General features: G+C 35.9%; 1 protein-coding gene across 15 annotated transcripts in view; it reads right to left on the bottom strand.

Annotated features, from left to right (window-relative positions):
- LOC105194021 (kazrin) overlaps window positions 1–25,677 on the bottom strand; it is a 206,067-nt gene that overhangs the window by 21,824 nt on the left and 158,566 nt on the right. For 14 of the 15 annotated variants that reach the window (XM_039453497.1, XM_026138186.2, XM_039453498.1 and 11 more), the window contains 5 exons: window positions 17,556–17,970; window positions 14,245–14,616; window positions 12,544–12,923; window positions 2,544–2,750; window positions 574–970 (listed from right to left, as the gene is read on the bottom strand). In XM_039453497.1, coding sequence (XP_039309431.1) covers window positions 574–970; window positions 2,544–2,750; window positions 12,544–12,923; window positions 14,245–14,616; window positions 17,556–17,970 — 1,771 coding nt within the window. The remainder of the gene's footprint in view (window positions 1–573; window positions 971–2,543; window positions 2,751–12,543; window positions 12,924–14,244; window positions 14,617–17,555; window positions 17,971–25,677) is intronic. The other variant, XM_026138182.2, reaches the window with a different exon arrangement.

The raw sequence follows: 25,677 nt of genomic DNA, 5'->3' as shown, positions 1-25,677 counted from the left end.
GTGACAATATTTGCTTGATATAAAAATCTCTGTATTTACGAAATTGAAGTCTCCAATCATATAAATTACACGAAAAAACAATATCAAGTTTTTAAAATTAGATTTAGACATCTAATTCAATACGAAAAAGGTTTTACAAAGATTTATCCGTGCGATATTGATGTAGTAATATGTCATGACGTATTGATATTTCGTAAATCGTCCGTATGTATTGTAAATCGTATGTGTGTAAGTCGTTGTTTAGTCGGTAAAACTCACGACTTTAGCAACCCCCTAAGAGACTTCGTTCATGGAAACGTGTAAAATATTGCAAAGAGACGCTGAAAAGATTAGCTTAAGACAACTTCATATCCCTACAAAAGAGAGAGGATTTTCTAAGTGACAAAATCCTCTTCACGAGATGCATCTTCTTTTTTGATTCTTTGTACTTTTCCATAAAACTTTTCTTTTTCCTCCCGTGGTCTCAGTATATTTTATACTTCGTAATATAGTTTCGTAGATGTAACGCGGCGCGCGGCACAAATATAAAAAAAAAAAAGAGCGGGTTTTATCACTAAACGAAGTGATTCTCACCGTCCGTCGTGGAATCCGAGAGATTCCCGCCGACGCTGGTCGCCCCGCCGCTCTCGCGATCGCTGGACCCGCGGACGCCGCTGTCCGCGCTGCAGCTGCCGCGATCGCCGGCCTGGCCGCCGGAGGATCCTCCTACACCGGGACCGCCGCCCATGTTACCCACGGACATGCCGAGCTCAGTGGTGCCCAAGGGTGGCTGGGAATTCACATGGGAGATGATGCCGCAACTACCGCCGCCGCCACCACCGCCGCCGCCGCCGCCGCCGCCGCCGCTGCTGCTGCCGGCCCCGGGCGTCGCAGCACCGTTCACGCTGCCCCGCGGAAACGACACCAGGGACTCCTGATCGCTCAGGCAGATCCCGCCGCCGCCACCACGTTCTCCCAGCTGACGCTGCAACTGCAACGATACAGACGTATACTTTGACACGCGGACCATTATAACGGTTTGCGTCAACAAGAATTCCGGAAATATCGCTGTTGGAAAGAACAATAATAGCAGGGTTTGGTAAGTCAATAAACTTTGTCAATTCAATTAAATTACAGTTAATAGTTTATAAAACTTACAATTAGTTACGTTAAAAATTACGTGAACACAAAAGACTAATAGCGAATTCGGTTGGATGCACTAGTGCGCATTGATGCACATTAAAGCCATCGTACGCAAGATATGTGTTTGACATAAATATATGGATGGATTAAATCGAAATCTTTAATATACTTTATTGTGCTATTTGATAAAATATAAATTTTATTATTAAAAATATTTAGATTTCATTTTCACATTAGATTAGATCAGTGAATAATGGCTTTAATGTGCGCCAGTGCGCATTAGTGCAATCCAGTTGAATCTGCTATAATTAATTAAATACATTAAAATTAAATTAACTTCAGTTAAAGTAAAAGTTAAATTAGAAAAATTATTTATTATTATTGAAGATTAGAAATTCCCAAGTTTTACAGTTAAATTATTCAATACAATTATAATCTGGATCATCAAATAAGTTTAATACTTCATTCGTAAATTAAGTTTATATAAAATAACAAAGAAATATTGCTTTTTATACAGAAATATACTTTATTTTTTTTTAACACAAACACACATTCTTTCTCTCTCTTTCTTAAGAAGAAAGTTAATAAATTTAAGTTCACATGTTTCAAAAATAACTAGTTAAAGTTAAAAATTAAATCATTAAAAATGATTTAAGTAGACTGTTATTAACCTTTTAACAGTATTATTTAATTTTTAACTTTTTAACTTTTTTAACTCAACCCTGAGCAGTATCTAAAAATTTAGCTGAATATAAATTTGAAAGTAATTTTGTTGGACCAATAATTGCGGACCAATAACACTGTTCAAAATGTCGTGAAATTCAATGTATTTTTAAGTTATACGTTAAATTTAACATACATTAAGCACGTGCTGCACGAAATTTAGTGCACTTTTAGCCATATAAAATGTATGTGCATACATAAAACGTTTTTAATATATCTGCTTGAAATTTGCTTCGGTTAACATTACATTAAATTCTGCTGTCGATTTTTAACAGTGTAGGGCACTCACGCTGATTACTAAAACGTCCAAATTTTTGCAGCGTTGCTCATCATGCTTGAACGTTTTTTCACAGTTATTTTGATAGTTTAATAAAATTATCTGCTTTCAAATCTATATCTGGCGAAATTTCTAGATAGTTCAGCAAAATTGATCTTTCCATGTGTAAGAAAGAAAAATTACCATAAAATTCATATTTTGACTAGATATTAGTGTACCAAATATACGCAGTTATTTGTGAATTTGTGTGTTTTTAAACCGCGAGAAATTGATTTTTCTCTTTATAATTTTTGAACTGTTATCGTATGTGTGAGACCGATTCAATTTTGTCGAATTTCTTGGAAACCGCTTAAACGAGCCCCGTCGATATTGAACTCGTTAATTTAAAATAACGCGTATACGATCGGCAAGGGGGCCTCACCTCTTTTATGGTCGCGTGTGCATGCGAAAGGGCGGCTTCTTTGTCGGCCAAACTAGCCGCGAGGCTCAGGCTTCGATCGGCCTCATCTCTCGCCGCCCTTAGAAGACTCCAACGTTCCCTTTCTCTCTCTCGTTCGCGTTCCTCCGAAGGCATGCCAGCTCCTTGCTGCTGAAGACGTCCCAGGGTCGCCTCGTTCTCCCGCATCCGCTGCAATCAACGGTCAAAAGGACCATGTCCGGGCAGTAACTCCGCCCCCAAAACCTTCACCGTCTACTATAGTAGCATGCACGTGATTCGAAAATTGCGAGGAGCACTGCGATCAAGTGGCAAACTAACTTTTCTTTTCTTTTTTAAGACTTCAATTTACGCGAAAAGAAGAAAAGAGATAGAATTTATAGAGAATAAACTTGAATCCCATAGAGAATTACTTAAAACATCTCTTAAGTAAAAAAATTTCATTTTTGGAGAATTGAAAAAAAGCTATCTAATTTTTATAATTATAATAATACAAATAATTGAAAATATAAGAAAAATCTCATTGTTTTATATATTGGGTGAATAAAACATTACTTTTAAAGTTTATTTCTACAAAGACTATTTAAAAAATTTGTACGTATGTTGTTTTCCAAAGAAATATGCATTTTATAAAATAAGTTTTTTAAATTAAAAAATTTTGTAAGTGTGTAATGATAAACTCTTCTAAGGATGTTATAAAATAAATATAAAATAATCGATTGTATCCTAAGAAAGATATTTAATTTTATTTCTGGGTACACAATTCATAGAAAAAAACATATAGTAACATTGAATTCCAGTGTGCTAAGGTAATTGATTATTTAATGTATTTTTACACAATGTAATGTAAAAAAAACAGTAAATTAACATATATCTCTTGCAATATGTAAATGACAGTTTTGTAAATCTAGTATCTAGAAAAGGAATGCTTAATGAATGTGGTTATTGAAGGAAATTGCATATCAACCCTCCCTGATTCCGAATCCCTTAATATCTCAATTTCGCCCAAAATTGATTTATGGGGTTTCTCAAATGGCCAATTCATTTATGGAGATAAATACAATCAAAACACAGATCAAGATGATATATTGGTTGGAAGAATTATATATATTCTATTCAATTAAATTATTATGAATTATTAAGAAAGCGCGGTGTGTGAGCAATAGATTTGCCGTTAAATGGCGAAACACGATTTTGACACGCACCTTTGAACGTTTCTACCGTACAGGTAAGTACGTTTTACGATGCAGGCAAGAAATAAACGCGTCGAAAAAATTTATTCCTGTAGTAGGAGGAGTAATTGTTCCAACGTTGTAACAACGTCAATCAACCCTATAAAATCAACATTGCAAAATCCGTTTGCGGAATACGAAATGAATTAATAATTAATTGGAAGCCCGACGGATTGCGCGGAGGCACGAAGTAATGATCGATATTCGACGAAATAACTTTAGCCGCATCGCGCCGGGTGAGTGATGATTTCGACGAAACAGTCGACGAACTAATAATGGCAGTGAGTGCAAATAGCCCCTGGGAGTCAAATCGAATTCTAGAACAAATATCCAGTTTCCAGTTGATATTCGCGAAAATGTCAATCGATGCTCGCGAAACTGTTTTGCAGCACGACGAGCTATCCTCGAGAGCGTCGTACATATTGAAAAACGGAAGCACACTCGAGTCCGATCTTCGAAATGCACGAAAATTTCATGATTGACGTTCTTCATCAATAATTTCATGTACAAGCGTAATTAATTCGCGTCAAACGCATGATTTATATAATTATAAGTGAAATAATTGAAGGTATTGAATAATCATAAAATTATTAACAATTCCCGTACAAAAAAAAAATAAATAAATCAGGGAATTCAACAAAGCTGTAGCTTGCTGTGTTAGTTCAGTATCTATAACTAAAAAGATTTGATAGTTCAAGTTCAGAAAAATCACATCTAAAAACAAGGAATGAATTGTTAGAGCAATTAATTCTTTGCTACAATCAAAAGTTGTTAATATAGTAAATTTTGTTTATTATGACAGCAAAAGTATGCGTCATTTCAATTATGTATGTTTAATTAAAAATTTAAATCCATACATTCGATTGGATTTTACAGAAAGTTGTCTCACAAACAAATATGATTAATTATAACCGCTAATTTTATTTAATTGTGAAGCTTGAGACTGACTGTCAATAGAAAACTGACTGTCTGCATATTAAATTAAGTTATATAATATGTAAATCTACTGAATCAGTGAAGTTCATAATTATTTTAATAAATCTTATTTGGGTGCTATGAAAAATTAATACGTATTAAAAATACAAAATTAATAAACGACAGAATTATATTAATTTTCTGTTGTAAACGTTATGTTACACTAGATAAAACTAATGATATTTTTCATGCTAAATTTGAAACTCTAAATTTTTATGCATTTTACTAATTATGACGCATTCAATACAATTAAAATGTAAATGACTCCTAGAGAAAATTGTTTAGTTTCGGCAAAATATTTTGCAACTAACAAAGCGAAGGGATAATCCGATCTCTTGCCCGCGAAAGGCCGCGATTGTATTTTAGCGCGCGAACGGATGACGTTTACTATCAACTATTAGCTCCGTCGACGGTATCGACTATGGCGCAAAGTTAATCCACTTATCTCTACCTCGAGCGCAAGTAACTCTGCCGTATAACAGGTGTTGCAGCAAGGTTTATCGGTTAAACTTTGCGGCAATACGGTTATTGCGGGCGTTGCGGATCATCCGAGCGTCAGTTGTCAGCATGTCGTAGTTGCATTCTAAAAAAAATGTTGTCCTAGAGGAGGCGCAAAATTCTTTGTTATACGTACAATTGTAACGCTAAAAGTATGTCAGGTGTAACAGGCTCAAAAATACAATTTTAATTCTTATTTTCGCGCATTTCAATTTCGCGCTTTTCTCTCAATTCTTGCGTTGGTTTAAAAAAATGTTAATTAAATAGAGATTATAATTAAGATAAATTGTACAAAATATCGCTAATTAGCAATTTCAAAAGATAATAGCGAGCACCTTATAAGCTCCTTCGGAGTCAACAGAGGAATTTAAGGGAAGAACTGTTTTTTATTACTGCCTTGTGCGTATGTTCATTACGCGTTCCTCTATTATGATTTCAGCGGGACCGCGTTGCGTTCATAAACATTCATGAAGCATTCGAGTATATTAAATTTCTCGGAAGCGCGCGAGGACTACTACATATAAATATGCGGATAATGTCTACAATTTCCCGTGGCAGCGCGATGCAAAAGAAAAACTTAAGCAGTTTGGAAGCTTTAGCAAAGGGAAAGGAAGAAGGGGGTAATTCCATCAGCGTCTCATAAGCGCATTGCCGAGCTACGACGTCGGATGATAAACAGGAAGAGCCAGGAAACACGTCAAGATTCACAAAATCGAACAAAGGCGAGCGAACTGAAGGAGACAGCACGCGAACAAGTACATGTATACGCGCGTATACAAGGTAAAGACGGGAAACAAGCTACTTCTATGCAATAAGGGCTTATTTTTTTTTTTAAGAAGGCCCTACATTCAAGTGGCAATCGCTGGAAGTTGTTGCAATTGTTGCAAAACACGCTATAATGAACAGCGAACCTTCGTCGACAACGGCTTTCTTCGATATAAGGACTTGTTTATTTTTATTGCTCCTGGAGATATCACCGCATCGTCTTAATCATGGCTCTACAGCTCAAAATAAATTCTATTCTATAATTTTTCGCGTATATAAAGCGTTTATATTCCATAAATGCTTTCATCTCTCTATAGTATTGAATGAATAATGTTATACTGCTTAATTGCGATCATTAATTTCTTTACTGGCACGTGAAGATTTTGTGAAATACAAAATACTTCGAGGATAGAGAATATAAAATATGTTAAAATGTTTATATATTGCAATGTTTATTTTTTATAAAAAAATATAATTTTATATATAAAATAAATTTTCCATATTTTAAACTTATTTTTCATGAGTGCGATGATTTACGCTTTATATAAACAATAAACAGTTATTTTAGATTACTCAAGCAGAAAAATGTAAATATTTTTGTTCTTGTTGTGTATAATTTATTTTATATAATAATTTAATTATTTAAGATTTAATTTTATGTTTTTATTATCCGTGTGCAATAATGTTATTTTATTTTTTATTCAATATTGTACAATAATGATATGAACTATGTAATTATATGTTAAACAGTTTATATGTAATAAACACGTTATATGTAATAAACACGTTTACACTTTATTTGTTGCATTATTTATTACTGTTTCCGAATTTGACCCATATTACATCCTATTTTTAGATTCCCTCATTTTCTCACTTTTTATTGTTTGTTAATATTAAAATTAAATTTAAATTAGGACAACTCCTTATCAATTGGATGTTATAGTTAACATGTTTTTTAAAAGTTCTGTATAAATTAAAAGTCTTAATACATATTTAAAAACAATCATATTAGCTTGAAATACAGAAATTAAAAAAAAATTAGATGATATAATTAAATCAGAAGAATTTGTTACAAATTATTCCAATAAATTATTGACCAGAGATATAATATGTTATCTTGAAGCGTGCTTCTTCTGTGCATTCACGTGTACGGAGGCAGTCTCGTCAAGAAGAAGAAAATTGAAGATAACGCAAGATAGAAAATTATAAGACGATGTAGCAGACTGTGTAGTATGTCTGCACTTGCCGAGAGATGAAGTGGATTATGCAGAAGGAGAAAGAGAACGAGTAAGTGTAGAAAGAAGGAAGACAGATAGAAGTGAAGGAAAATTGATGGTGCGCTTTATCGCCAAGAGGGAGAAAGGGGAAACCGCCGTAAAACGCGTGTATTCTTTCGGGATGATAAAGGTAACACGAAGGAACCTGTGACGATGCATGTACCGCTGCTGTCGGTGACACTTAGTCTGACATTTTCATCAAGAACTTTCCTCGGAGCAACGAAGTCATTTCTCAAATAAATGAGTAGCGAAATTTCAACTTTCGCGAGATCAAGTAGGAGTGCAACAAAATGGAAGATCGTTTCTTGGCTTGGCTAAAACAAGATGCTGTGTGTGGTGATTCTGCTTTGGTTATACTTTCTAGAAATTCGTGCGAATCACATAAAAGGGATGAAAATGATTTATATAAAAACATAATATTATGGAGAGTATTAAACATTTCTATCCAGATATACGTGTCTAATAAATTTTTGGTATTTGCGTAAATATATATGTAAATATGATATGTTGACGCAATAAAGTCAGGTTAAATGCTTTATGTAAACTTTCGTGTGTAGCAATTAGATTCGTTTATCTTGTGCATGAATTTTCTTTGTAATACATTCACGCTCTTTTCCGTTTAACGCAACGCCGGTAGATTTCCATTCCGGTGCGTCGTCGGTTTGTTCTTCTCAAAATTCTTCTTGATATTCACGTAAAAGGGCACTAAGTGTACAGCGTTGTAAAAGCGCGGAATCTTATTAATTAATCGCGAGTTCTTTTGTCCGCGATACCATGCACCCTACGTAATAACATTTTTATTAAAAAATACCAACATCATCACGACTAACATCACGATGCTGCTTTTGATCTTCACCCGGTAATTTCGTTCGTCCAGTGTAATGCTGTTAATTATTTTCAGTGCTCTTACGTTTTCTCGTCAACGGCATCAAAAAAGCGTTTTCTCGGAATTGCAGCTATCATCAAATTTGCAAATCTACTTAATCGCATTAATTTTTGCGAATAAACGTTTAACAATAATTTTGTACATTGTTTCTTCAATTATTTAACGATTTTTCCAATATCTAAAAAAATTCTCATTATACGTACATTATTAAAGAAATATTGTCTAGGAAATCTAAACCGCTATAAATTATACAAGTAACAATTGAATCTAACCCGGATTTTATGTATAATACAATCAAAGACGAGATAGGCTTATATGGTCATAGCAGAATCTTGGCGCTGAAATAATATTCTTTGTGAGTTTACATACAATTTTTGATTCTTTCAAACTGTGTGTCGTTACTTTTGGTTTCAAACACAATTCTTTATATTGAATCAAAATAACCAGAATAAAACTGACAAGTCTATTTTATATTATTGATGCTAAGATAGCATTTTTTAAGCTCTCTCCTTTCCCTTCAAACTGGAAAAAGTGAAAAAAAGAACACACAAAAACATAAAACAAATATTTAGTATTTAGTAGTTATTTTAATTAATTTTTTATGATCTGTTTCTTATTTTTTATTTTAAATAAAAAAAAGAAAAAAATATTTACTTTTAAATAAGTTTTTATATTGCTGCTGAAGCGAGTCATAAGGGTTCTAACGAATTGATACAAATACTGCGCACATAGAATATTTGCAATACTATAGACATGAAAATATGCAATATTTGAATCTCTAGCTAATTTATAAAACAAACGTTTATCAATTTTAACCTCTTTACCATCGTCTGCGTTGGTGGAAAGATTATTTTCACATGATGGTCTTAATGCGATTGCTTTTGACCCAAATAGCACAAAGAACGTCAATCTTGAAAGGTTGATTTTAATTAAAACCAATAAAAGATTCTATTAAAGAGCTTCATATATGTACAATAAAGTTATAGCTAAATATATGAAAATATTATATTTAATGTACATCTAAATAAATAAAATCATAAAAACTGTTTTGTATTGGAAATTTTTATAATATTTAAAATACTTATCTCTTATTTTATATTTTAAATAAGTCGTATCAGTTATTTTAACGACCTCTGTTTATCACATCTCTCAAATGCGCATTTCAAATTTGCGTTTTTCGTCTCGCAACTAATTTTACTGAAGACGAAGCAAGATTTGGCAGCATGCTACCTGGGTAATCCCGCGTCTATGTATGTGCATCGTTTCATGTAGGCCTTTCGAGACACGAGAATACCGCTCACGGCTCTTTCAAGAATCGAGGCTGAGCCGAGTCTTTGTTCCGGAGTTGATAACAATCGGTAGCGACGAAAGCTCACCAGATTTTCTCTCTCTCTCTCTTTTTGTCTCGGCACATCGTTACACATTGGCTTAATACCAAACAGCTCCGTTATACCGGGGGCAATCTTGATGCGCGATGCACTCTCCAAGTCTGTTCTTAAAGCCGCCTCCAGCGTTTAATGGCTTCACCCACGATTTTCATTGTATCTTATTCCGGGAGAAACTAACTCGAGACTAGATCAATTTGACATGTGATACGCGTACGAGCATCATATCTCGCAAAATATACAGCTCGTCAAAATATACAATATAAGCGATATTCTAGTCGGGAAGTGTATCAACATATTTAGATAACCAGGAAGCTATCGGTTGGAAGCAGATCTTCGTGATCAACAATTTTGTAGGTAAATTTACAAGATTCCTCAAACTGTGCGCTGCATATTTGCCGGACTTAAAATATAATTCTTTTAAGAAGAACCAAGAATGCAATATTGCAAAAATTAAATTGCTAATTAATTTAATAATTTTTATTACGAGTATTTCTACCTTTCTTATTCCGAAAAAAAACTGTAAAAAATTTATTGCGAAAAATATTGCCCCGACCAGGGTTTGTACCTGGATTCTTTCACACATTCCGTGTGGTGTCTTAACCAGTTTGATCACCGGCAGTTGGTAATATTGATTTCATAAAATATATTGATAATTTGATTTCATAACATATACATCTGTCGTCAATGGGATATTACGAGTTGCTAATAACGTTTGCGTTTTTTAAAAAAAAAGTGGAGTAAAATTGAAAGATCACGCGTCTAATGCATCTGGCGCGCCAGTGACGGTGCGCGTCGTTCGCGGATGCCGCTGTTCATTTAACGGAATTGAAATAACTGCGGCACACGGTCGTAACGGTCTCGGCAAAATGAGAAATTCCGGCAAGTTTAATGAAAGTATTTAACAGAGGCAAAATTGCGCTGTCGCGTGTACCGACGCGATGCCGCTCGCATCCATGGCCCAACGCGCGCCCCGAGAAAATTGAAGCTTAGTTGGACGACTGTCAGAAGTGTCTCCGGATCTGCCAATAACTTTTCGTCACCAGCGATACGCGATAAATCTCCTTAACTTTTCTCATAATATTTTTTCCCCCCCAACGTTTAATACGCTCGGCAGCACGGGGGGCGTCTCCCAAACAACGTTTTCCACGCGCTGTTGCGGGTTAATGAAGTTTCAAGAACGAACCAATTACAAATTAACTGCCCGCAGCGGTACCGATTGCGTATATAAAAGTTTTTTAACTACGCCCGCACAATGGCGGCCCTGGGAATCGCCGGCGTCGCGCGAACGGCGACCCACCCGGGGGCTTTTCCTCTCTCCCCCGATATTTCCCCGTCGTCGCTTCATAAAGACGCATTAGAGGCGAAATTAAAACCCGCCGCGGAGCGGTTTCGTTACTCGCTCGTTTCGCTTTCGCGTTGTTCTCAATTTTCGTTAAGCCGACCGCTTTAGCGAGCCGGAAAATTTTGTTATGCCTTAATAGTTACCGCCATCACGCTGCTGGATCAACAAGTCGTATCACATTTTATCGAACGCCACGTAATTACGATAATGAACGTCACGGGCGAGATCAACTACTCCGTTCGCGGAGATTTTAAATCTCAGCGAAATTTTTCCAGCGATATATTATATAACGTTGTCAGCTCTCGACTCTGTTTTTCGCTGTCCTCAGCTAAGATTTAAGAGATTTTGTTCCAAACTTGGAAACTATCGACGGCAGTATCGCTAATGGATACTGCCACATGCTGAAAACGAAGTTCGGTAGATGCACCATCGACACAAAATATGATTTCGTAAGATGGATATTTATAAATCCTAACGGACCCGCTTTCCGCGCGAAGCCGCGTCGCTCCTTCTTTATGCCAGCGGCAGTTAATACGTCGTCCTGGAAAAAAAAGTAACTGCTCCCTCTCGAACGCTATTTCAAGCACCGCCGTAATAATAAAATTTATAATAACGAACCGTTCTAAAGTGGGGAGGACTCAGGAATCCAACTAAATATCTCTTATTTCGTTCATTGCCCATTCGATCGATCACTTCGGATCCACTATTAGCAAATACCTCGGATTTCTCTCTCTCTCTCTCTCTCTCTCTCTCTCGCGAATATTTTTACACCGGCAATAAAAAGAGCGAGGCAGTGAAGGAATTATAGTGACTCGGTGGCAGTTTGGAAAGTTGAACGTTCATAAATATCGAGTGCAGCGGAACACTTTTCCCAGTTCTACAGTCGCATCACCCTTCTTAATTCATCGCCGTGGCGCGTATCGAAAATCGATCGTTCTATATGAGACATGCAAACTACGATCCGGCTGGCATTAGAGCTACTTCCTGGCTGTTTATTGCGCCCGTTCGCGGAATGCGAAAACGTAAGGATTAAATTTCCTGAATGTGACTCCTCCGTTATGAGCCGAGCGATGTGTTTTCGCGAACGCGAACGAGAAATGCGAATAAAGCTCGAGCAAAAGAGCTTTTATTTTCATCATTATAAATTGTGGAAATATTATTTTCATACGGCGCTGGTTATTACGAACGATAAAAAACCCAACCTAGGGTATTCTTCTGTCAGAGAAGGAATCGCGGAAATTTTCCAATATCTTCAGTTCTAATAATTCCATCGGGATATTTTCTCCTATAAATCTGGTCGTAACTGTCACATACAAAAGAGATATTTTTCGCTCTTTGAAAAATAGATGTTCCTTTATCAATAGAACATTTTTCAAACTAATATATCTCCACTGAATACAAATAGGGTATCATTAAAATCTTTTTATTTAGGTACTTGAATCTTCTATTAAAACGAAAGGAGATTGCTCGATGGTTTTCCTCGCTGTATGTGCCGCTTGTTCACCGCACTCTTCATAGTTTTGTAACACTTTCCAAAACCGCGGATAACAAATTTATTTGAAAAAAAAAGTTTAGAAAGCGAGTAAAAGAAGCCTCTGAAGTTTTATCAATCGTTAACTCACCTGTTCGTAATTTCGAATAAAATCACGAAGTTCGCGCTCTTTGTCTTCGAGGGTGCCATAGAGCGCCTTCATCTGATTGAGAAGATCGAACTTCTCCGCTTTGAGCCGCTTGCGATCGGCCTTCAACGCCTGGAGTGCCTCCTTCGCGTGCTGTAATTCCATTTCCAGGGCGACAAAGCGCGCCTCTTCCTCCATCGCGGCGTCCTCGGCGCCGACCTCACCACGCGCCGCGCCGCTCAGCAACAACCTCCTCAACCTCGCGACTTCAGCCACCAATCGTTCGTTCTCCAGTCGCAATCTCCTGGCGCTGGCCAGCTCCGCGTGTCCACCGCCGCCATGGATGTTGGACAGTCTGGACGCCACCACCGGATCGCCGATTCCTGGTATCGGAAAAAAAGAAAATCAAAATAGGTCATGCAAATTTATTTTACATGTTATTTGTTTTAGCATGAATTTAATTTGAGTTAAATAAAATTCTGTTGCATAAATTTATAATAGAATATAAATTTATAACAGAATATATATATATATATATATATATATATATATATATATATATATACAAAATACAAATAAAAATAAATTAAAAAAAATATGAAAGTATTTTGCATTTTTGCAATTAAGTGTGTCACGAAATAATTTTGTAATATTTTTTAACGTGAATTACATATATCCAAATATATAGGGGAAGTTGCTGAATGCGTATCGATTTTCTAAAGCGGTTCCTATTTAATATTTTATATGTTTACTTCACATTCACTAAACACTATTTAGTGACAAAAATAAAAAGTAAATAAGAAACAAGTAATGTAGACAGAAATATAAAAATTTAAAAAGTTTTGTTTTGTGCATGCTATTATAATAATTTAGAAAATTAAGTATATGTGATGTAAATTTTTCATCAACCTATATAGTTGGTAATTACGTAATTATGTAATTTTATTTTAAACTGTTATAATTTTCCTAAAAAGGATTTGTTGTAGTATATTTTACATTGATTGTATAGACATATTTACAATTATTATAAAAATTAAATTGATATTTTTATAAACTTCATCAAGTTTCCTAATTCGTACCACTATAAATTTTACTATTAAGAAATGATGCTAATGTAAGATTGATAAATGATGATAGTAAAACTAGTATTTGTGATAAATAAAAATATGTTAATTTTATATGTTAATAAATAAATTCAACTCAGTTTTATTTTTTATCTTTTTATTTGTTATTTATTAATTATTAAATATTTAATCACTTTATCAATAAATTATTAATAAAATAAATATTATCAATGTGGTTTCTTGTATTTTTAATTACTTTAATTCATAAATTTCATATTTTTGAAGGCGATACGATTTAAGAAACCATAGGAACGTTTTAGGCAACCGATTTTCTAAATCACACTTTTTGCATCATTACAGAAAAGTTTATAATAAATTAATTGTTATTGCTGAAAAATTTAACAGATGACAGAAACATTAAGCTACAATTTCAAATTTTGATTTGCATCCAAAACAGCACCAAATGCGAGGCCTAATAAAAAATAGCTCAAGTGGTATGCATTTGGCAACCATATATCCGAAAGGATAAAGCACTGCAAGATCTGTCGCATTAGCAGTATAGTTCGCAACCGGGCGACAATTGGAAAAGAAAGATAAATCGATCAAGCGCCATAATTAAATGCTGAGGTTATTAACGCACCGAGAGAGTTAGCCGGGGATGATGGTCTGCTGCCCGGTGCCGGTCCAGGGGGTTCATTGTCCTCGTCGCCTCGCGCATCACCGTCCACTAGATCTTTATCAGCGTCCTTCTGGTCGTGGTCGTTCATCTCTTTGCTAGATCGCAGGGAGTCGCGGTTAGTTGATATCCGGAGTCGCTCCACGCTGGAACGGTCGCTGCTGGCGCGATGCAGGAAGCCACTTCGGTTCGTCGATCCCCGATCCGGGCTGGCGCTGCCCGAACGAGAGTCCACACTGCCACCCGATCCACCCAGCCGCGTCTTCTCCAGAGCGGGGGCGCACGGTCGGCGAGCTTTCTCGCTCGGACTTCGGCAGGGCGAACCATTTCTTCGTTCTAATGATGAAAGATAGAACAATTTTTTAAGCTTTCCTCAGTTGAATTAGAAAAAAAGAGAGAACGCTTTAGAAAATTAAGAAAAACTCAAACAAGTGTAAATAAATATGTATTAAAGTAAATATTCAATATGTTTTTTATAATTCTTCTTAGCAAGAAGCCGTTCGTTGCGACATCAGCAGTATTAAGAGTTTAATTATAATTTAAAGCTCTAGATCCATTAGTAACATTTGTCTGGACGACTCAACCATAAATATCGATATATTGCGATAATCTACTTAAAAATTTTTTAAATTAAAATAATTGTAACTATAAGAAATTTGATCTTCATCAGCGAGAACACATCAAATTTATCTCGTTAGTAATACCGTAATTATTTGAATCAGCATCGCCACGTTCGATTCGATCTGTTTTACTCAATTAACTAGTCGATTTATTGCAGCATAGACACAGCTATTTGCAATTAGCACGTAATTTAAATTGCAAGCTAGTTAAACGAATCAACGAACAGTATAAATTTAACAGTATATCTAACACGACGTAATTTAATCGCAACGATTTAAAAGTCGTATCATTCGCTCTTAAAGCATGCGGCACGATTCTCGACGGGCGAGTACATACGAAACTCGGTTCCCGGGAACGGTCGTCAAGGACTCGAATGCGGTGAGCTAGGACAAGGAGAGGAGTAGCAGCAAACAGAGAACGACTTATATTGGCGCACGGAGAAATCGCTGGAATGAAGCCAGCCTTTATTGGAATGTGCATCCGAGACGGATGCAGTGTACTCGATAAGATAGATCCGGCCGGTGATCTCGACGATGAATACCTCTACGTGAAGCGCTTGATCGATCGATCTGATACGACGGGTGTCCCGAATGCATTCACTTCAAATTTGCATATACACACGGTCCACTCTCCCTTAAGCTGGTCTGTTGGCATCTCTCCTTGATAAGGGAAAACGAGGTGAGAGAGAGAGAGAGAGAGAGAGAGAGAGAGAGAGAGAGAGAGAGAGAGAGAGAATTGCATAATGTATACTTTGTATCTTTGACCTTCTGTAAATATAGTAGGTCTCTTATGAACCTGTTAGCATGTACCTTGCGTTAAAATACAGAATATATATTTAGCGCCATTTAGCTCAAATTTTTTAGATTTAATCTTTTGTAACCCGTACAGTACAGACTAGTAAAAACATTGCAAATATTGCTACAATGTTTCAGCGATATTGCAGCAACGATGAAATGTCTGCTCCAAAAATATTGATACGTAATATTGTAATAACGTTATTTAATACAATATTATGTTGCTGCAACATTACGCATCAATATTTGACATTTTACTGCTACAATGTTGCTGAGACATTGTAGTAATATTTTGCAATGTTTTTTTTTCTATTCTGTGCTGCATGAAAGCATGTGATTTTTGAAAATATTAGCTCTCTTTCTCTCTCTGCGACAAATTGACATCTGTACGACATTGTTCGAGACATAAAGTGAGCGCGTTAAGAAGGATGAAAGTCGCGAATAAGTAGGAACAAATGAAATGGCGCGAACTCCCGTATTCCGTGAAATAATGACTGCAACGTTTGTAGTAAGGAACTCGGCTCTTATGAGTTGCAATAACTAGTTTAAAGGCGGCAATCCTGGCTTCAAGCCGCGGAGAAAACTATGAATCATTGCCAGCCATAAAAGTAACAGCACATAACTGTGAAATATACAGGATAACTCGCCGGGGAAGTTAAGATAAACGTGGAAATGCGAAAAACATTCGCGCCGCGCCGTCTTAAAATTTCATTCTCGCCAACTTCTTAAAAAGTCTTATCCGCCGAAGCGCGCTCGCGCGAAGTCGATAACTTTCTGCCCAGCTTAAGAACGCATTTCCGTTGCCGTAGCTGTCTTTATGAAAATACTTTCGAGAAATAAACTTTCAACATTCAACCCGCGAAGCACCACTGAGATCCTGTTCCTTCCTTCGACGAGAGTTTTGCACGAGAATATATTTTTATTTAAAGCAAACAGCTTCTTACGCTACTAATCGCAGCTCTGAGCTGCAGCTGTTCGTTCTCGCTAAATTTGCATGTTTAAATGTTATGAGTAGGATACAGAGAAATCGCACCACTCTCACATAAAGGCTTTATAACTGGGAAATTGTGAAGAACATTTTTAAGTTCTTCATATTATAATACAGTATAATATTTTCTCTTTCTTATGTGTATTTTTTCATAATTTTTTGCATTATTTAAAACTTTTAAATAACAAATTTTTTTATAAGCTTACAAGTGGTACAACTTAGGAGACCCATTTCCTAAATTGCACACTACAGGTTTCTAAAATCATAATAGTTCTCTCTATTTCACGTAACACTGTGTAAAATTCTGGTAATGTCGCAAAAAATGTTTTTCTATAGAAAGGTCGCAACTGAGCCGAATAAAGCTCATTTTATTTTACCTTTTAAAAACTCAGTTGGAATATTTAATAAATTAAGGGAGAACAAAATATTTCAATCACAAAAATAAAATCTAAGCAACGTTGATTAGTGCAATTTAAAAAAACTAAGGCATTTTGTACAACTTTGTTTATCTAATTTACGAACAAAAAAGGAAAGAACTTTAACCTTATTAATCTAATTTTAACAGCACCATTATGAATTATCAAGTAGGTCATTCTTATTTTTGCAATTGAACTGCAAAATGTGTGAAAAAATAATTACGATATCATGATCTTTTTATAAACATTTATAAGTAACATTTATAAATAAGAGAATTTCTAATGGACCTGATGTTTCGAATGTAATAAAGCATCATGGTAGTATTAAAATATTTCTCAAATAATCTCATAGAAACTGTACAAGTGCAACGGTTGAATTTTTAGAATGATGCGATTTTCCTTCTTTATGTAATAAAGATTAATGAAAATAATTGAATAATTTTCTTTGTCACGGACCTACGGGACTGCCTCGCCGATCAATAGGGCTGGTTCTGTCTTTCCTGTCCACGGGGCTGGTTCGTTTGTCGATGGGACTGGCGGATTTATCGCTGGCCGAACTTCTCTTTTCGATTGGACTGCTGCTGGCGCTAAGCCGTTTGGCATCTTCCTGTTGCGCCTGTTGTTGAGTCTCGACTTCCTGGCCAGGATTCGCGGTGGTGCCACCGGAAACACCGGTTGCCGTACCGGAATTGTTATTGCTGTTAGAGCTGCCATTGCCCGCGTTGTTATTATTTAGCACGATCGGCAAGGCACCACGAACGTCGCGTAATTCGCCCCGAAGAGTGGCGCACTCGCCCCTAGCGCGTTCCAGCTCGCCGTCCAGCCGGGCGCCGGTCGCTGCGTTCTCCTCCACCATCACGCGGAATTTTGCCTGTAAACAAATTATAGGGATGTTAAATAACAAAAACTGAGAGAAGTGAAAAGTAATCGCGCAAAATGAAATAATTGAAATTATAAATTTGTGACTATCTTATTACTTTCTCGATAATCTTACTTACATATTTCTTAATTTCTAACACTAAAATATGTTTTAAATAAGATTTTATGTTTTAAGTGCAATTTTAGCTTATATACTTAAAATATCAGTAAAAGACGATAGTCCTTGAAAGACGTCATGAACGACAATGTTTCTCAAGGGCCGTAGTTAAGTTTTAAAATAGTTCCCATCGATAATGCCTCAGGATATTAATAATTTTTTAATTTTTTTTTATATATCAAGTAGAACTTGAGTAGAGACAAGAGCGTAATTATGATTTACTAACAAGAAAACACAAATTCGTACGCTGAAAAAAATTTCGATCGGATTTATCCCGTTAAAGAATAAAATAAAATCGTTCTTTCCGTGCAACTTAACAATAATAATTTACGATATTAGATATTTAATAACGCATACATGATAATTTTAACGCTTATTCGAAAAATTAAAATGTTTTAAAGGACAGAATCAGATTCAGTAACTAAAAAAAAAAAGGATTTTTTCATCATTTTTTCAGGATCAAAATCGATCAATTTTAATATAAGTTTTGAATACGATTTTATATTTCAAGTGTAATTACACAAACTTATGAGCATTTCTTGAAAGTCTTTTTCTTCGGTTGCGTGAAAGGTTCTTAGATGTTTCTGCTCATAATTTTTACGAAGCAATCGATTAAGTTAATGCGCGCCAGAGAGAAAGAAATAAATCGCGGCGAGACAAAAGTTTCGTTTGCGTGGTGTGCAATATTAACAAGCCAGCTTGCGACCGTTGACTCGCACGAATCTCATTACGCATTTACTCACGTTTACTGTTGTACGAAAAGGAGAGTATCAAAAGCTTTTTTTTTACACATGATATCGATTGACGTCTCTTTTCCGCCGTTCAGAAGTTTTGCGAGCGCGACTTTGCGCGGCGTCGCCTTCGGAGTCGCGGCACGAATCACTGAAATAGCGAAACACAGAGAAATGCCCGGTAGAGACACGTAGAGTCGTATTTCTTTCGCAGCATCGCATTAGAAGTAACCTCGGGGATAAGTAAAATGCTATTTCTCCGGACTACGAAATCAGGAAGGTGGGCGAAAGAGAGGGTGGATGCGCTTATGAAATCTCGGCGGTACGTTCTTGCAGATTCTCCTGCGACATTTCAATTCAGGCACTTTCTATCGAGGGATTGAAAGATTCAAGTAATATTTTTATTGTTGCATTTTATTCTTTAACGTTTTGCACGACAGGTATTCTTCTTCGTCAAGCTGGAAAAGAATTTCACAATACTTGGGAACTTTAATGTCAAGTTTGAGATTCTCAGAACGTATACCTTTCGCGCCTTTGATCAGCTTTGTCAAGGGATAATCTCATCACGCTCGCGATGCAGTGGCTACATGCGAGCTACAAGCTTTAAGTTGAAATTACAGTCGCGTCGCTTACAAAATTAAAGTTCTCCAACGGCGATCAATGAGACTTCACGGATGTCCGTGTAATTCCGGTTAAGGCTAATTCACACAAACGAACTGCGGAAGCCTTCGTGCGGAATAATAGACGACTCCCCTGCGCTCGGACTGACTCGCGGTTCCGTACGTTGGTATAGAGGTCGATTATATAACATGATTCTTGCGATTACGAATGTCAATGGTGCACCCAGCTAAAGCAATAGTGGTAACCGAATCCGGGTCGCGCTCTTAAGCCTCGATCTTGAACGGAGGAAGAGTCGATAGTGCTCAACCGCAAGTTGTTAACAACTTGACTCTATCGTCAAATTTGACAAGAAACTCGATGTAACTTCAAACGTATCGTATTTACTACAAGTTCGAGTAACTTAAGCCCTAAAATTATTATTATATCAACTATGTTAATTAGAATTCGATACACTAATGTATACGTGTCAGCAGATAGCTCTAGGCAGTGTTCTGCATTGCTAAAGGAGGTAGAGGAGACGAGCAGAAATTTCGTATCGCTAAATCATTCATAACTGTGCAGACCTCAGAATTAGTTAGTAACAGATAGTTGTTAATGATAAATATTTTCAGTCTGCGTTATCAGATATTATCAGATCCCCGTATACAATTAGAAATCACTATTACATTCGGTGATAGTGTGGAGATTATTTAGAAAAGACTACAAGATACGTCGACTGATCCAAGTTAACTTAAAATTAGTTTCAACAACAGTAAAAATAGAACTTTGCAAATCCATTTCCTCACGAGTGCAGGTTGCATCGTGAAGAAAGCGAGTCGCAGGGTGCGATCGAAAATGAACGCTTCGCGAATTGAGATGGCTGATTATTACGGTGCACCAAAAGCGCAAACGAAGCTCTCTGAAATCTGCAATCTCGATGAGGCTGAAAGCAGTGAAGCGAACACCTTTTCAAAGCCACTCTACGCATGTAAGCGGCTTACGGTAAGCCGTGGCACTTAATGACGCGTTGTCAAACGCGAGAATTTCTAATTGCCATTAGTGTGCCACAGCCGAGAATGATCAACAAATTGCAAAGAAGATACACAAGAATGTAAAGAATTCGCTTTTTAAACGAAAAGCTTTAATCACTTAATAAAAAGAGAGTTAAATAATTAATTCTCTAATTTCGCGTACTTTGAATTTGCGAGTAGAATAACAAGGACATTCGAAATATTCGCATGGAATGAACAATTCTGCTGAAATACAGATCTGAAAGTAATTTTGTTGAACCAGTAAAATAATTATACTTGACGTTTAAATTAACTGCAAGAATGTCGAAATGTTTTGCAGCATGTTGTCACGCTCGAACTTCTTACGTAATTATTTTGACAATTCAACATAAAATTATTTTCTGATTTGTGTCTAGCTAAATTTTTAGATGCCGCGGTAAAATCGTTTTCTTCGTGTATCATTAATATTATATATAAATCTAATACCTAAGTAATTGGATAGAAATCTAAAAAAATTTTTGTTGAATCACCAAATAATTATGTAAGACGCTCAAGCTGGTTGCTACAATGTCAAAATTTTTTGCACTATTGCTCATCGTGCTTGAATGTTCCTCATAATTATTTTGATGGCCAACGAAATTATTTTTAAATCTGTATTTAAGTAAATTTTTAAATATTTTAGCAAAAAAGTTCTTTCCATGTAGGAATCTTGATAATATTGTTGTCTCTAATAACTCATTTTCTGCTTGTGTGTGACAAAAAAATCACAAAATTATTTATATCCAACAACAAAAGCATTACAGATGAGAACTATTTTAAAACTTGTCTACGACATTTGAAAGACATTCTTGTTTAATATGTCTTTCATAAGGATAAGTATTTTTCCCAGAGTTTTGTAGTATTTTACTCTCATATAATTTTATTCTCATTAATATTTTCCGACATAGATAAAAATTGCCATACATTTGTACATATATATTCAGCTTTTATTAATTGAAGAACGTCGCTGTGGGTCCAAGACGTCTAATAGGTCTCGCGAGAGATGCAATCAATTATCACAAGTGTCAGCCGATAATCAAGCGCTATCAAGAAAACCTCAGAGACAGGAATACATTGAGGAACTGAGAAAGACGAGAGAAGACGAAACGAGAGTCGTCGTCAAGGGGGTCATCATTGGCCAAGTTCCAATGACACAAAAGAATAACGAGAAGAAGAAGAAGAAGAAGAAAAAGAAGAAGAAGAAGACATCTTAAGACTTGTTGCATTCCCAGAAGCGTTCCATCCCTTTCCCTTCGGAATGAACGCTTCAACAACGATCGCATTCACGCCCTTTTCACGGTCGTGAGCCGTCGAAATCGCGACGATAAATTTCCGCCGAATGGAAACGAGCGGTGAGCGAAAACCGCCGGGCGTTTCACCGCTGAAGAGTAGTTTCCCCTTTAGTACTCGGCGTTTAAACATCATTTCTCTCTCTCTCCCTCTCTCTGTCTGTCTCTTGTAAAATGTACACTGCAATGTCATTAAACCGCTGAGTCTCTCCAGTGCATCTGTACAAAGCATTTCCGGGGGAAAAATCAATACTCCTGGAAGTGACGATATTAACGTCTTCTCTCTCACTGATACAATTTTTGTAAACAATTCAGATAAACATGTCATTTCCGTGTTATTCAGTATTACTCTCACAATCAGCTAAGATTCTTTCTGCACAAGAGATATTTAATTCAATTTAAAGCTATTCAACTAGAATTCTGTTAAATTGAAATTTGACTGATAAATTAGTTAATTGCTAACTAACCGATTCCGATAATTGAATTATTTAACACCAGAAGGAATAAATTTTCAAATAATGTGAATTATTTAATTGGCGCAATCGATAGCGCAGCTGAGCTGGTCGGATATCGGCGGACAGTTACGGGTTTAGTTCAGCCGGTTATCTGACTATTTCGGACCATGTCTGACTACAACGGGATTCCGGGATTATTCGAGCAGAGTCACAAACGCCGGTGTAAATGCTAACCGCAGACTATCGCGCGTTGGTCGTTTGTCGAAGGCCCCCGCGATATTATGTTCCTCCCACCCGTTTCGCCGCGGATTGTTCAATTGCGGACGCACGAGAAACAATTTCGTTTACAATCGCCGCAAGTGTACCAGTCCGTAACAATTAAATGAACGATCGGGTCATTAGTCGAACAATTTGTCGTACACGAAACTCCCTGCGCGGTTCTCTGCCTGCTCCGCCGTACGTAGCGCGTCCGGAGAATGCAGTAATTGAGCGGACCGATCTCTTGGCATCAAATCAGGATTAGACGTTACCGCTGGACAGCCTTGCGGAGCCGCGACCCGGTCTTAACAGCGTTTTCACGGTAACTTGTCCTGCTTAAAAGTGTGTCGTTTAAACCACGAAGTGGTTGGAAAGTTTCTTGGTCAGGCTATTTTCGTATGGAGAAAGGGGGCATTTTTATAGCAGTGATAATTTCTTCTTAACGTCACAATTCTTTGTATTTAAATGATATGTACTGCATGTTTATACTTTAATCACATTTTTCTTGAATTATAGAAATCTTTCGTTCAAATTATTAAAAATGAAAACTTTGACACACAAATCTAAGGAGTACGAGGAGATAACAATGGATCATTTTTTCTTTCATGGAGTGGCTTATTTCGTGGAATCTGTAACGCTCCCGTTTGAGTTATTAATGAGATCTGCGATGTATCGGCGTGTGAAACGTAGAGGGATCAACAAAAGAACGTTTTATCAAAGAGATTCACGTATAGACAATTGGTTTTAATGAGTGATTTTCGTCGGCGAAAGCCAATATGCTTTCGCACGCGGTGAGACTCGACAAACGATAGAACCAGCAAGACGCGCTGGCAGAGGGCAAAAAGTGATACAAGCTATTACCGTGACTTTTGGGAAATAAACGAGGAAAAAAATCTCGAGAGTTGCCAGTAGCACAGGTAGCTTCTCAATCGGAAAATCCAACGTTTCAGTAGAAATACAAACGTTCCGACAGCTCTCGAATTGTTCCCCTTTGCTATTACAAAACAGTGGATATCTTCATGGATGATTAAGCCGAATCTCAATGCCAAATTTTAAATTACATCATGTAATTTAAAAGTTTCGGCAGGCTTGAAATTTTCACACACTTGTCGAAAAGTACAAAATGTCTTAAAAAAATTTTTGAAAAAAATTTATCTAAAGCGTATTATAACATTGTTTCTCTTTCTTCTTTTTTCCCGCAAACTTCAATTTTTAAGTTAAAAGACATTTCATCATACAGGAAGTTTAATATCATATCATTGCAAAAAATTATTGAACTAATTTAAAAAAAAAAAAACATTTGAAGATTACTTTAAAATCATTTTTTGTTAATTTTTTATCCAATGATGTTTCGTCAAGCAATAGTGTTTCAAATTAAAAAAAAATATTGAAAAAATTCTAGTTTTCAATTTTATATAATTTAGAAATAAAATATTGTAGAGACGAAACTGGAAAACAGAATTAAAACTTTATTTTTTTTTTTCAGAATGTAGATTTGAAAACTTTTCTACAATTTTTTTTTCAACGAGCTATTTAATTTTTCGTGAGAAAATCTCTTCTACTTTTAAATATATAAATAAATTATATTGATATAATTGTATTAAACTTTACTTGAAACTTTTGAAAGTTTATTATTATAACATTAGAAATAAAACTTTAAACTTCTAATTAAAAAAAGCATTTAAAATCAAATTTTCAATATTTACATTTGAATATTTGGCAATTACTCTGGGTATATTTGTTGCAAATGCCAATTGCAACATTTCGATACAACGAATGTGATCTGGATAACATACTATAAATTATAAAATAAAGAACAATGATGAAAGTTAATGTTATCATACACGCGTTAGTTTGGCACGAAAGCCTGACTTTACCCTAAAACGGATTAAAACAAATTTCAGAAGTAAGTTTATCACAGTACGGCAACTAAAATTAGATTCAGGTGACTAATTTTAACTTTCTTCCGCATAATCATACTTTTATTTTATTTATATCAGAATATAAGCCACTCAATAATATATCTTTGCAAACTTAATCCAAGTAATTTATAAATTTTGCTTAAACTAAAGAGAGTTTGCCGTCTTCCTAATTACGAGCGCGAAACTCGGCTGCGGGCACTTGTCCGAGGGTGTTAACGTGGCAAGTACGACGAAGAAAGGAAAGCGGGGTTTTCATTTCATCGTGAAGTAGCGCATGAAATATGCATTGCTCGATGCATTCGCGATTTTTCACTGGGAAACCCTCCCACGCTGATGGCTGCTGCTTGCTCTTGGCTTATGCACGTGCATTTCGTATGCTATGTAAATTTACGATGCATAATGGATACAGGATCGAACCGCGAGATTTTTCACGTTCGAGTTTAAAAATTCCATCTTAATCATTCGACCTCAATAATTTAGTAAATAATAATCTGTTGTTGAAACCTTTCTTTGTTATCATCTATCAAATTTTACGGTAGAACTTCTGCGGTGGCAAAATATCTGCATTAAAATAATGTGAAAACGAGAGTCTGTTATGCTTTAAATATTGAAAGTTCATTTTTGATTATTGTTTTTACTGCAAAATTTATTTCGTAATATCGCAAATCAGCTTGTAATTTATGCCAATCACGTTAAAATATTTTGTTTTTCATTTAATATGATTTTCTGTATTTGAATGAGAGAGCAAATATATGAAAAAAGCAATATCTATAGCAATGTATTTAAATTTTCACATTATATCGCCGATGTTAATGACATTATAAATCGAATTGTATTTTCTTCAAATTGGAACAGCAATAATGCCAGTTTTTTAACTGTGTCATATTATCCAGCCATATAAAAGATATAGGTAGCATGTTACAAGATATTTATCCCACATTCCACGGAGGAGTAAAAGTTCTCTCAGATATACTTTTCTCTCTCAGATATGCGACGTGGGCTCGGTTATCATTTTGAAATATCTGCGCTACGTAGTTTGCATATGGAACTGCCTTTACATATTTTTCCTTAGTAAAGCAATTTCCGACTAAAGCCAAACTTCAGGCCCGTTCGCAATTTCTATAAAAGAGATTCCATTTCTCGAAGTCTTCATTGTTCGTTAATTAAAATCTTCAGCTTCTTTCGTTTTCTGCACAAATTACGTTTCTTTCACGAACTATTTGTCGACTTTGCACGAA

The sequence above is a fragment of the Solenopsis invicta genome, chromosome 9, assembly GCF_016802725.1.
Source record: "Solenopsis invicta isolate M01_SB chromosome 9, UNIL_Sinv_3.0, whole genome shotgun sequence".
Lineage (NCBI taxonomy): Eukaryota > Metazoa > Arthropoda > Insecta > Hymenoptera > Formicidae > Solenopsis > Solenopsis invicta.
The sequence above is the reverse complement of the archived record's forward strand: the minus strand, read 5'-3'. Positions and strand labels throughout refer to the sequence as shown.